The sequence below is a fragment of the Platalea leucorodia genome, assembly GCF_965183815.1.
Source record: "Platalea leucorodia genome assembly, chromosome: 1".
Classification (NCBI taxonomy): domain Eukaryota; kingdom Metazoa; phylum Chordata; class Aves; order Pelecaniformes; family Threskiornithidae; genus Platalea; species Platalea leucorodia.
The window spans coordinates 152,730,748-152,744,026 of record NC_138823.1 but is presented as its reverse complement, the minus strand read 5'-3'; the positions used below and the strand labels follow the sequence as shown (position 1 = coordinate 152,744,026).

The 13,279-nt window shown below is 40.4% G+C and overlaps 1 protein-coding gene across 7 annotated transcripts in view; it reads left to right on the top strand.

Moving 5' to 3' along the window:
- Positions 1-13,279, top strand: part of EPC1 (enhancer of polycomb homolog 1) — a 51,790-nt gene that overhangs the window by 16,987 nt on the left and 21,524 nt on the right. For all 7 annotated transcript variants that reach the window (XR_014229278.1, XR_014229279.1, XR_014229280.1 and 4 more), the window contains exon 2: positions 11,540-11,699. Coding sequence is in view for 4 of the 7 variants with exons in the window: in XM_082322502.1 (XP_082178628.1) it covers positions 11,540-11,699 (160 nt within the window). In the remaining 3 variants the exon portion in view is untranslated. The remainder of the gene's footprint in view (positions 1-11,539; positions 11,700-13,279) is intronic.

Here is a 13,279-nt window from a genome sequence, read left to right as displayed (position 1 = left end):
AGCAGCGAAACGGAATAGAAACTTGTTTGCTGCAAAGTTGGGCTACCATGTTACTCGTTATTCAAATGACACTGCTTTTTTTTATCAGTGCTCAGTACAGTTAACAGTAATATCAAGTCCCTGTAACTAATAAAAATGCTGGAATCCAAGTGTACAGCTTTTGCCATCCATAATTGAGTTGTTGCGCAGTATTGCTGACGCACAGTAATGTTTAAGCAAGCAGCAAGATACTGCTGCGTCTATCTTTTAACTTGGGAACTTGATACAATTTTATTGTGAGTCAACTGATGAAATGATCTTGAAGTTCCACTTCCACTTTCTCCATACAAGGGGGAAATAATTTTGCTATAAAGATTTATTCAGGCTCTCCTAGATAGCTTTATAGCTGAAACCTCTGATAAGGAAAGGCTAAATTCTAAGGGCTGTTCTCATTCTGTTGTAGAGTGTATCCTGAAAGCTGTATTCTTGTAAACTGTATCAAGTCTTAGTTTATTTTGTGTTACAGTCTGATTTCAGTGTGGAGGTCATGCCCTAGACTACTGAAGCAATATGTTAAAAGCATCTTAATGTGTTCTTTAGAATCCTTTATTTAGGGGGAATTTATTTAGTTATTAAACTATATTCTGTTTAATAGAGATCACTGAAATAGTTTTGATGCATTGCAGTCTCGGAAATTACAAAGATACAGTGGCCTGTGGTAAGGAAGGGGGTCTTTAACAGGTTTGCAGTTAGGTCTGGAATCGTGAAAGGCGGCTGTGCGGCAAAGTCACGTGAGATGGGCTGAGCTGGTTTAACTGTGCTGATATTGAAAAGAGGCAATGCCACTGTTGTCCTAGAGCTTGCCATGGTCTTGACCTGTCTGTGAGATGATTTAGCTCACAGCAGAAGACTCACCAAAGAATAACTCCCCTCCCCTCCATGGGTTACAGGGCTGCATAGGCTGAGGAGTTCCATGAGAGCCAAAGTGATGACAGGGGAAAAGATGGGGAATTTTTATGGCTGTTACCAACACTGAGGAGATGGGATAGCTCCTTCTGCTGGTATTGAGCTGTTCGCAATTCCTGAACAAAATATTTCAAACTGATGCCGAGTCCTGTGGTTTTGAATGCATGTAGTGCAGTGGCAATTTGGCAAGCAGCCAAGTTACTTCAGTCTTTTTAGGTAGTCTGAACAGGATCTGTGACTGGGAAGACAGAGGTGTTAAATTCTGTTTGTGAACTATACTGCATACTTAACGTATGTGTTAAATACTAGAGTTTTTCTGATTCCCAGGGTTCCTAGGTTGTGTACGTTTTCCTCTAGTATGTCTTGAGCCAATCTCATTCATTTCTTCATCTCTGCCTGTCTGTTTTCCACAGTAATTTAAACTATGAAACTAATTTCTTTTCAGTCTTCTGGTAACAGAACAGCAAATTAGCCTCTGTTTCTTCCAGCATTTTTGTGATCTCTAGTACTAATGTTGCTAAGCTTCTGGATCAAATGCCCTATGTGTCCTCCACCTCCGTACCACCATTCACTGAACAAGCATAGAGGGTGAAAATTTCCCAGAAGTTGTAAGCAATTTGCTGCTGGAAGTCCACAAATACGGAAGCAAGATTTTTCCAAGACAAGGGCAGACTCCTTGCATACTCTTAGAAGTGTCTGATTTGAATGTGGGGAAAGCAGTCGATTACAATGCTCAAGATGGTGTGGCTGACCTAATTTCTAACCACTGTTCCAGATAAAAAGACTAGTAATTAGCAAGGTTTCTTGATAGTCTGTTAATTACAAAACCACGTATTTTTAAAAGTAAATTAGATCACATTTTCACTGAGCAATTCCTATTTAATCCTATGCAGCTATTTTAAGTTGGCAGATTTTAAGGTAGTAGAGATCTAATTATTGTAGTAATTACAGTGGAATCTTTCTTAATTGACGACTCATGAGACTGACATCAGTTGATTAACAGAAGTGATCTCCATAGTTTTTCCTCTATGTTTGGAATATGAAGGAACAGTTTTAGGCTCTGCTATAATAACAACAAAACAATTTTCTCTACTGCATAGAGTGATTCAGGGCATTGAGAGATCTTGGCAGCTTCAGAAGGGAAGTCTACAGCCATGTGGTTTGGGTGAATCTTCAGGCAGCTTAAATTGATGCGAGAAGGCATTTACCCTGTGTCCATATATATTAGTAGTCATAATAGAAAGATGGCTTACAATTGCTTGGGGGCTGGTGGTGGGTTCACCTTGGCTGGATGCCAGGTGCCACCAAGCCGCTGTATCACTCCCCTCCTCAGCAGGACAGGCAGGGGAGAAAATGAGATGGAAAAAAACTTGTGGGTCAAGATAAACAGAGTTTAATAAAAGCAGAAGCAAGGGCCATGTGCAGAAAGCAAAAGGAAAACAAAGATTTTTATTCTCTACTTTCCATCGGCAGGCACTGTCCAGCCACTTCCCGGGATGCAGGGCTTCAGTAGGTGTAGCAGTTGCTCTGGAAGACAAACGTTGTAAATAATTAATGCCCCCACCTCCTTCTCCTTTCTCTTAGCTTTTACTGATGAGCAGATGTCATATGGTATGGAGTATCCCTTTGGTCAGTTTGGGTCAGCTGCCCTGGCTGTCTCCCCTCCCAAGATCTTACGCACCCCTGGCCTACTGGGGAGGGTGGGGGGGAGTGTTGGAGAGACAGCCTTGATGCTGTGCAAGTACTGCTTAACAGTAGCCGAAACACTGGTGTTATCAACACCTTTCTAGCTACCAATACACAGCACTATGAAGGGTGCTATGGGGAAAATGAACTCCATCTCAGCCAGACCCAAGACAGGGCCAGACCGGGGGGTGGGGGGTAGTGATCTACTGTCTTCCTCAGGACCCATCACAGGGGGAGAGCAAGGAATGACATAACGCTGCTTTGTTGACCTGCCACTTCTGTCCTGTTTTGATCACGTGTACCTGTTATGACCAAATTTAAACAATTGCTGACACATTATATGATATTCATGTACTTGAGGTCAAGAGGGCAGAAGCTGCGTTTATGCTTAGCAATGTAACTGTTGCCTTGCCATTATCGAAAGTTAGATCAATAAGCTGATATTCAGGAGTTGGGCTTTGCTGTCTCAAGAGTCAAGGATCAGTGTAACTCAGGGACTGATCTTGTGCCAGAATACCTGTTGAAGACTTCTGTGCTCTGCAAGGCAGGATCAGATTGCCCTCGTCAGTACCACTTCAGTCAAGTTTGGAGCTCTTCACCAGCAGCTGTTTGGAAATAGATGCTGTAACAAACTTGTCAGAATGTCTTTGCTATTTTGCATGTAGTTATCTGTGACTGGATGTGCATGTGAGGTAGTAAAAGGAAAAGTGTGTGGTATGTTTCTGTAATAAGTGCTTCTGTATATAATCATAGAATCGTTAAGGTTGGAAAAGACCCTTAAGATCATCGAGTCCAACTGTTAACATATCACTGCCAAGTCCACCACTAAACCATGTCCTCAAGCACCACGTCTACCCGTCTTTTAAATACCTCCAGGGATGGGGACTCAACCACTTCTCTGGGCAGCCTGTTCCAGTGCCTGACTACCCTTTCGGAGAAGAAGTTTTTCCTAATATCCAACATAAACTCCCCCTGGCGCAGCTTGAGGCCATTTCCTCTTGTCCTGTTGCTTATTAGTAGGGAGAAGAGACCGACCTCCACCTCACTACAGCCTCCTTTCAGGTAGTTGTAGAGAGCGTTAAGGTCTCCCCTCAGCCTCCTCTTCTCCAGGCTAAACCACCCCAGCTCCCTCAGCTGCTCCTCATAAGACTTGTGCTCCAGAACCTTCACCAGCTTCGTTGCCCTTCTCTGGACACGCTCCAGCACCTCCATGTCCTTCTTGTAGTGAGGGGCCCAAAACTGAACACAGTACTCGAGGTGCGGCCTCACCAGTGCCGAGTACAGGGGCACTATCACCTCCCTGGTCCTGCTGGCCACACTATTCTTGATCCAAGCCAGGATGCCATTAGCCCTCTTGGCCACCTGGGCACACTGCTGGCTCCTGTTTAGCTGACTGTTGACCAGCACCCCCAGGTCCTTTTCAGCCAGGCAGCTCTCCAGCCACTCCTCCCTAAGCCTGTAGCACTGCATGGGGTTGTTGTGACCCAAGTGCAAGACCCGGCACTGAGCCTTGCTGAATCTCATACAGTTGGCCCTGGCCCAATGATCCAGCTTGTCCAGGTCCTGTAATAAGCTGTGAAGCCTGTTGTTCAGGAAGAACTGAGCATTTTTGGTTTCAGTCATCCTAGAAGCCACTAGAGCCACTTATTGCCCCAAAGACAAGAAAAATGCAAAGGAAGTCTGGAGTATCTCTGAACAGTTTACATTGATCCAAGATGGCTGCTATGTTCTGGCTGTGTGTTCTGTACCTTTGCTTGCAGCATTGCTGGTGCTTGCCTGTCCCTGGGTGAGCCCTTTGTATTGCAGTGGCAGATAACTACCCTCCTAGAGAAAGTCCCACAGAAACATATTTCTGATGCCTGAACTGGCTCTAGGGAGGGGGAAGGAATAATGTGAGTGAGGGGTGGCATAAAAAAACCCAACATCTTAGTTTTTTTTTCACGTAATTCTCTGAGATCACTCTCCATGATCCTCCTAATCTTGGATATAAGTTGTGTCTGATTAGTAAGTTGCAGGACAGCTAAGATCTGGTAACAGGAGGAGAAGGTGAAGAGCATGATCCAGTTTGGTTGTTTTATTCCTTTCTGTCTCCTTTGTGCACAGATTTATTAGATTGAATCTATGGACAAATTCCCCTTAGAGAAGATGGACCATCACTCTTCCAAAAGAGGCCACCTTCCCTGATCACATAGGTTACTGAGATTCTCATATGACTGAGAGACAAGATACCTATCCCATAGCTCACTGAGCCAAGGAAAGGGGGAGTGTTGGGGAGTGATCTGCATGCAGGAGGTTGTAGAAGTGCTTCAGTATTCCCTACCGTATGTTATGGGGTGAATTAGTCTGAATGGTCTTGGTGTGCAGCTGAGTCTCCTAGCAACTTTGCCGTGTTGTCCTCTGCTATCCTTCCACCAGTAAATGTTGCTGATGTGAGATAACCTAGGTGTAGGAACAATATTGTCCCTGTGAATTTAGCAGCTGAAAATCTTTACCTTATAGGCTGGAATCAGGTTGCTCTTGCACCAGTTCATCACCTCTGGATGACATAGTTAACAACTTCTGATTTTTTCCAGTTCCTAATGCTTTCTTATTTCATCTTAATTCTAGAGTAATGCGTGCGTATTTAACATGAGCTGCAATTTTGTTGAATTCTTCTTGTGTGTTCAGGTTTTTTCTAAAAGAGTTTTGGATCATGAGTTGCTAGAAGGTAAAATGTGTATAAAAAAGACGGGTCTGTGAGTTTGTATCTTTGTACATCCTTGATTCTGCCTCAACTGTGGTCTGTTTTAGTGTAACTGTTGTGAACCTAATACTACTTGACAACTTCCCGTTGAAACTGGTATGCTTTTTAGTTCTTGTACCCTAAACGTTACACAGTGTGAGCTGCGAGATGGTACCTTTGGAAAGCACTTCTGTCAGGTGAGGGATGGATGTGAGAGGGTTCACCCCAGTCATACTGATGTAAATCAGACCAGTAGATGGGCAGTGGTTTGACATGGTTCCCAGTAATGACAAAATCAGTTGTAGTGTCCTTTTGTATAGTTTTTGTATTTCAGAGGCGAAGATGTGATTATGATGTCCGCAGACTTGAACTCAGTCCTTTTTATAAGTACCAATATTTTTAAGAACTTTCCACTTGGCTGTGTTTGGCTTCTTCCACCACCGCATCTTTTGCTTCCCCCAACAAAGAGAGTACTCCCTTCCTTAGGGTAGGCTTTGAGAATTTGGAGACTTTTCTGCTCTGCTCTATGTGCCGGACTTCAGAGTTGGCTGTTTTGGTCATTGCCATAAGCAAATGTGCCTCAAATGATTATTTCTTTTAAGAGCTCTGGAATAATTTGGAGAAATTATTTGAAGAAACATGCAGTGAAATTACAAAACAGTGGATTGTTTCTTTCATTCTTAAGAAGATGTGCTCATTGCTACTGCAGTAACATTTTTTTCGATTGACTTTCTAAAATGATAATACGCATTCTGTCCCTCTGGTTTGTTCAACTGTTAATGACAGGGTAATGTCACTTAGTCTTTTAACGCCTTGTGTTGTGGTTATCTTACTTTAAATATATTCTCCAAAGTGTGCTGCAGAGTAAATATTTCATCAGTCATCTTTGTGCTCTGTCAGTGCCAGTTTTTTTTGAGAAACTGTAACTAACTTGGAATCCAACAGTCATGTTGCCAAAAACTTACCAAGTATTACCAAAATGTGAAAGAAGGCAAATACTGCTTGCTTTCAGTTGCTATGCTTCTGCTTGTTTCTGCTTGCAGGCAAGAGTGCCTACTTGTAGTCAGGTTGAACCGCAGTTATAGTATCCTTTCTTTTGTGTTCTAATTATTGTAATTCAGCTTTTTTTAATGTAGTGTGCTAGAACTGCAGCAAGTATGCAAGTACTAAACTTATTTTGAAGAATTACACCCATGTCCTTACACTATTATTTGAGAGAGGTCCCGTTGTCCCCCAAAGCAGAACTGAACAAAAGTTCCAACTCCTTCAGGCTGCAGTGAGAGCTGCTCTGCTGTGTTCCTGCCTTCCCCCGTGCCTTTGCTGTTGCCAGCTTGCTTTAGATTATCGTTTCACTCTTTGGTGTTTTGGAACATGCATAGTAATACTGATACAATACAATACAAGGGACAAAGTTGGTGTCTTCAAATTAACGGAAAAGAAGACTACAGAATAAAGAATGATGTCGAGATACAATTTTGCTTAGGAAATTTCTTAACTACATCATGCCTTGCTACGTTCTGGGTAGTCAGAAGAAGGGCTGCTATTCTGGTGGGTTTTTCCTGTAGACTAGTTAGAGGAAAACTTCTAAAGGGGGAAAGTAGTTGTCAAGCTTCTGTTTGTTTGAACAATTAGCAGAGTAATCTGATAAATACTGGAATTTTAACTGTCCAAGTACTTTTCTGGACAGGAATATAGTGGGATGAATAAGGTGCAGTTTCATGTTACTGGGTGGATGTTGCAAAAAGTGATGAAGCTGCTCTTCTCCTCAGACACCCTCTGTCGCTGGGCTGAGTGCTTCTGCTGCATCCCTTTGACTCTGGGATTGTCTGACCGTGCAGTGAGCCAGTGTAGGAAGCTAACCTGACGGGAAATGAACTTAGGGGGGGAGAGCAAGCAGATTTTCAGGTTTTGGATGAGCTCCCTGAATAGCTTTAAACACAGATTTGTGTGAGCATTAGTACAAGGTAGAGGGAATTAAGTTTGAGAAACAGTACCATCGTTCTGAAAGTACTGAGTCAAATTAGCATGACAGCACAACCAACTCCCAAAGTTGTATTTCTGATAGCTTTTTATGTCAGCCAGAGAAAGCAACTGAAGAGGAAAGCTTTTCTGGATATGAGCCTAACTAATACGTTGAAAATAATTAAACGTAAAAGCGGAAGGCAGTTTCAGTGAGAATAAACTACCTTCAATAAGTACGTGTTGTGAAACAGGGTAAGTATGAAAGATCCAAGAGAAGCAAGTTAAGAGAGAGAGGGAAGAAACTGCTACGTCTCCTGTGTTCTTTAGTAGTGCGGACTGAGTTTTTGTAAGACAATTGCAGCTATTCCAGTGTAGTTTCAATAAGAAGGATACCTTAACACAGAAATCTGGATGCACTGAAAGTGGAAATAGATGAATGGGAACAAGTAATATGCCAACAATTGATATTTACATAAAATATTTACCTCAAAAGGAGGAATAAAGTGAGATCTATCTAGCAATGAATATGCAGAATAAGAAGAGAATATTCTGTAAATATTTGTAGTAAGAGGAAACCTTCTTGATGGTATTTGATACTGAGATGGTTGAAATGTTTATCTACCATAGCTTTTCATGAGTCTTAATATGGTTTTTTTTTGCCCTTGGTATTCATTTTAAAAAGACATTTTTTAATTCAGTGATGCAGCTAAGCCAGTTTAATGGTTAGCTGCTACCAAAGGGGATCATCTTTCTCTCTCCCTCCCTTTCCCCACTGCTTCCCTTGCCCCCTGGCAGTTCAGGGAGCTAATTTGTCAGAAGCCTAATTGCTTCTAATTGTTTTCAGGGGAAATAACAGGAGAGAGATAGCTTTCTGTGGATTTAGTTCCCTAAGCTGTCATCATAGGTTCAGTCTGGCATAAGGCAGTGGTAATATGGAGAATGACAGCAAGGGGCACAAGACTGCACCTTGTGGTGGCGGCTAACTATTAGATGAGTTTCCTTCTAATGTGACAAATTACAGCCTTTGAGCTTGACTAACCCACCTAAAATTCATGCTAGGAATTTAAAGTAAGTCTGAAATAAGTTCTCAAATAGCTGTGAAATTGTGAGGGACATATGATGTTCCAGAGGAGAAGGGAAAAGGCACTGCAGCGGTGCTGCTTAACAAAAACAGCATAAAACCCAAACCAAAACCCCATAACATCCTGTTGAAAAGGTGGGAGCTAGAGGCTTATAAACAAGCCACCTTAACAGCAGTTCTTGGAGGAATATGGATAATGTAAATTATTTGGCCCCAGCGATCACCTGGGAGATACTAATCTCTTTGTGAACAACTAATAGGAGTTTTTCAAGAACAAACCCCAGTTAATCCAGTCTAACTTCTTTCTGTGGCAGGGCTAAGGACCTAGTGGATAGTTGCATCTTGACTTTTAAAAAAGGCTTTTTGATACTGCTCTGTTATGCAATGAACAGAAGCAGTATTATAGAAACTTGTATAGTGGAAATATATCTGATTGGAAAACTATGACTGTTCATCCATTTCCAGATAAAGTGAAAAGATTTCGTAAATTTCTGAAGAGGTCTGTCTTTAAATGCCTGTAGGTATTTCTAGAAGTGACTTGGACTACAGCATCTACATATTAAATCAAGATAACATGGTGGGCAGCCAGCATGCTTGATTAGGATTTGGAATTCAAAATCATTCTGGCAAACAGAGGAAACCACTGCATTTTTAAATGGAAGGCTGTTGTTTCAGATGAATGAGGTGTTGCATTTGGGTGGGAGTATAATCAGCTGTGCAATCCCAGTGGAGAATAGCTGCAGAATAGAAACTGTAAGCTGTAATAGGTTAGTTAACTGTAGATATTTAGTGTGCTTTCATGTTAAAAATGAGTGCTTCCACAGTTACTGGTCGCACCTGTTTATATGTATATATAGGAGAGCTGTGCCGAGGCACCAGCTGAGATGTTGAAGTTGGGGACACACTCGCTGTTGGTGATGTCTGTCCATATAAGTGAGAACTTCGTGCATGAGGGCGTCAAGGGGAGGTTGCCATGTCTGCTTATTTTCTTTTTAGTAGAGTGTCTCTTGTGATGAATTGAAACAAATATGAACAGCAGATGAGTTTACCTGTTTCAGTGGGGAAACTTTTATCTGGTTGCTTTCATAATTTGTAGGTCTGCTAACACTATGCTCAAGTACTGAGTATTTTTATAATTGGGATGAAAGTCGGGCAAAACTATGATTTGTGCTTCTGGTTCAAGAATATTGTTAAGATTTCTTTAAATACTTGTTACTGAAAACTGTTAGGAAATTAGTATAGACTGGTGATACTAACTAGCAGTGCCCATTTCCATGTCAGAGATGGATCAGAGAAACTGAAATCTTAATTTAGTGTCTTGACCCCCTTTTCTTCCCTGAAACAAAGCATTTTTTTGTGTTTAAAAACACAAGTTGGGAAAAATGCACCAGGAATCCTCCTTATGATTATTAAAAAAGTCAGCCTTTGCTGTTCTTCAAAAACCATTGGTTATTACTGTGTACTTGACATAGAATCCTGCTGTACTATATGGAAATAAAGCGTAATTCCCTGTTCTGCAACAGTTGCAGCTGTTGGGACAGAATCCTGAAGAATTATTACTGTTTACACAAATTTGAGGTGTCCGGCAGCAGTGCTTCACTAAAAGGTGGAAAAGAAATGGGTTTGTACCATACCCAAGAAAGAATTTTAGCTGCTGCATCTCCTAGGTGGCACATGTGTCTATGCTTAACAAATGCTAGAGGATGAAAATCAGTCCAGTGAGTTTTACTTGCAGCTGTGCAATATCTCTTATTCTCATGATTAGTCTCTTTTGTGAAGAAACTTTTTAACAGGGGACAGATGTGAAAAAAAAATCTCTGCAGCTTGCTTGAAGGTAAAGAGAGGCTAAAATCCTGTGAATCCTTGCAGCAGAATTATACCTTGAAGCAGGGTTTAGTTTGAGGCTGCACTAACTCTGCAGTTTACAATAAAGCCTATTTTATAGTTCTCTTGGGTGGGTTTTTTGGGGGTTTTTGTTGTTGTTTGTTTGTTTTCAGTTTAGGCAGAAGATGTTAATTGCCTTTATTGTACTGAAGAGGAGGTAAATTAAAGTCACACAGACAAAGGTGTAATAAGATCATACGAATGAACACTGATATATTTTTACTTCTATATTAAAACCAATTATCCCTGCCACCCTTTCGCTGCAGTTCTTGTTTCGAGTATTTCCGTAATCTGGTTTATAGCTGCCTTACTGGTAGCTGTATTGGCATAACTGATGGAGCACTGGTTTACTGAGCACCTAGGAAGGAACATCTGAGTATAGAAACTTAAGAAACCAGCTTTGGTACTAGGGAAAAAATACTGTGTTACATTGCAGTAAACCGTATCTATAGATGGACACATCTCGCTGTGTAGGTTTTTGTTGGTAGCTCTGTATGAACTCTGCTGATACTACTTACTGTCTTGGCAGCACCACAGGAAGAATGGAATGCGTTTGAATAGTAACATTAGAAAATTACTAGAATTTGTCATGTTACTAATCTGTTACTTGGGTTGTAGTAACAGAAATAAATGTAATTTAAGCTTGAAAAACAGTTGGAGATTTCTCGGAGTTATGGTTTATAGTTTATTATTAAACTTTATTTGATGGATTAGGAGGGGAAAAAGGAGGGTAATGGAAAACATTGCAATGAATGAGAATGTCTTTAGGAGTCATTTCTCTGGGTAAAAACAGTTGCTTGTCTTCTTAACAGGAGTTGATGGCAAGCTTCCTTTCTGGTTTTCTGACATCACTGGCAATAAGTGGCCGTAACAAATACAGAATAATACCAGAGTAAATATCTGTCTGCAGCTACTTGTTTTAATCTGTATGTGTAATCAATCTTCAGTGTCTCTCCAGAAATGTGTAAAGACGGATTTATGTAGCGTGGTGAGCCAAGAACATGCAACTTGACTTACTAAGTTTAGTAACTGAAGTGTTGCGTGTGTTTGTGTAAGAGGGAGAGCTCCACCTACTGGAAAAACCTTCCGGTTATGGAGTGAATTTTGAGTCAAGTGTGCGATATCGATTTTTTTTTATGTCTGGTCTCAGGGATTTGGAATGAGAGCATTTGCAAAGAAATAGACTTCCTTCAACTTAAAAAAGTCCGAGCTCTGAAAATATTTTCTCAGATTTTCACCTTGACTTGTTTTGCTTTTAGGAACATCATCTCCAACGGGCTATCTCAGCACAACAAGTATATGGAGAGAAGAGGGATAACATGGTTATACCGGTTCCGGAAGCAGAAAGTAATATTGCATACTATGAATCTATATATCCTGGAGAATTTAAAATGCCAAAGCAGCTGATTCACATACAGCGTAAGTAAAGTAATTAATTCATTGAAGTCTATACCTAGAACTTTATTTTGCCAGTAGTTGAAGAGATTATTCTTAAATGTCTATTGAGCTTGCATCAAGACTGACTTCTGAGAATTAATTTTTTCCAACATGCAAAGGAATACATACTTCTTACTGAAAAGGTGTATTTAGTTCTTGATCAAGGAGATAGGTGTCCTTCTTGAGTCTATGTCTGTTTGTTAATATTTTAAATTTAGCAATCTCAAAGGCATGTTTCTGCTCTCTATAACACTCGGTAGTTACAGCTTGCAGGAAGTTTAGGTATGTTAGCAATGACAGATACAAATCTACTTGAAGAGGAGAATATATAATACACAGTTAAGAAACAGAGTACCTGTTCCCTGAAGCTTAACCAGGATAAAATGACAGTAGAGTGGATTGGGAAGCCAGGCAGAAATGGCAGTAGTAGTAGTATTGGCCTGTGCCTGGATGGAAGTATTCTACCTCTAAAAGTGGGTGTTCTTTGATATCACTGATGAGTTGCAAATGTGTTGGGATTTTGTTTTTGTTGGAAGATGACAGCTGTTCTGTTTAGATGTGGCCCTAGATGTGAGCACCTTGTTACTTCAGATAACTTTTGAAAACATTGTAAAAATATCAGCTGTTGCAGAATTCTGTTGTGTAGTACAATTAGTAGAATTTTAAAAGTAGTATCTGTGCTGTGTAAACAGATCTCATGCCTAATTAACTTTGGCTAAATGTTAGACTTCTATATCGGTCCGGTCTTCAGTGGTGGCCTAAAGTATTAGAGCATGGTGCTCTGCTCCTAGGCCAATGGAGAGACTAATACTGGAAGTCTTCCATGCTGATACTTTTTCATTCTTCTTTTCCTTGTCTAGTGGTCTAACAGCTGAAATGGTGATTTTTCAGCTGCATTGTATTCTACCTATTTATTTATTAAAAGTGATGCTTTTCACAGTGTGTTTCCACGTGTGCACTGGGGAAGAAATTTGTGTCTCTTACAAACTAAAACAACTTGAATGAGGCATGAGAACCAGGGAGATCTCGTTTTGAATACAGAATGCTGCATATTCATAGGATATAATGGAAAACAGAACAGTTGTTTGTGTTCTGCAAAACATTTACTTGTATTTGGAGATGCTGTGCTTACATAGGATAGACCATGCTGGGCCAGTTCAGTCTGAATCATCTACATCACAAAAATCATTGATGAGAATATGTGTAAGGTCACTGTGATAGAGTCTGCACATACTTTTGTAGAAGTACCTTTAAAGTGTATTTGGGCTGAAGTCTTAACCTTTGATAATACAATACATAAAACTGTATAATAAAAATTTAACTTAAAACTGTATAAACTAATACTAGACAGCATTGAAACTTTTGGCTGATATAAAAATTTCTTCCTGAAAGCAGTGAGGTAGACAGCTGCTAGCTGGCATGACCACTAGTAAGCTTTCATTGGTTAACAAAAGCATAGTCAAATAGATACCAGCTTTAATTCCTGATTTTTAATGGTGTGATTTTTTTTCAAGAAAAAAATAGATATAACTTCAAAGTAGCATTACTACAACATTCAAACA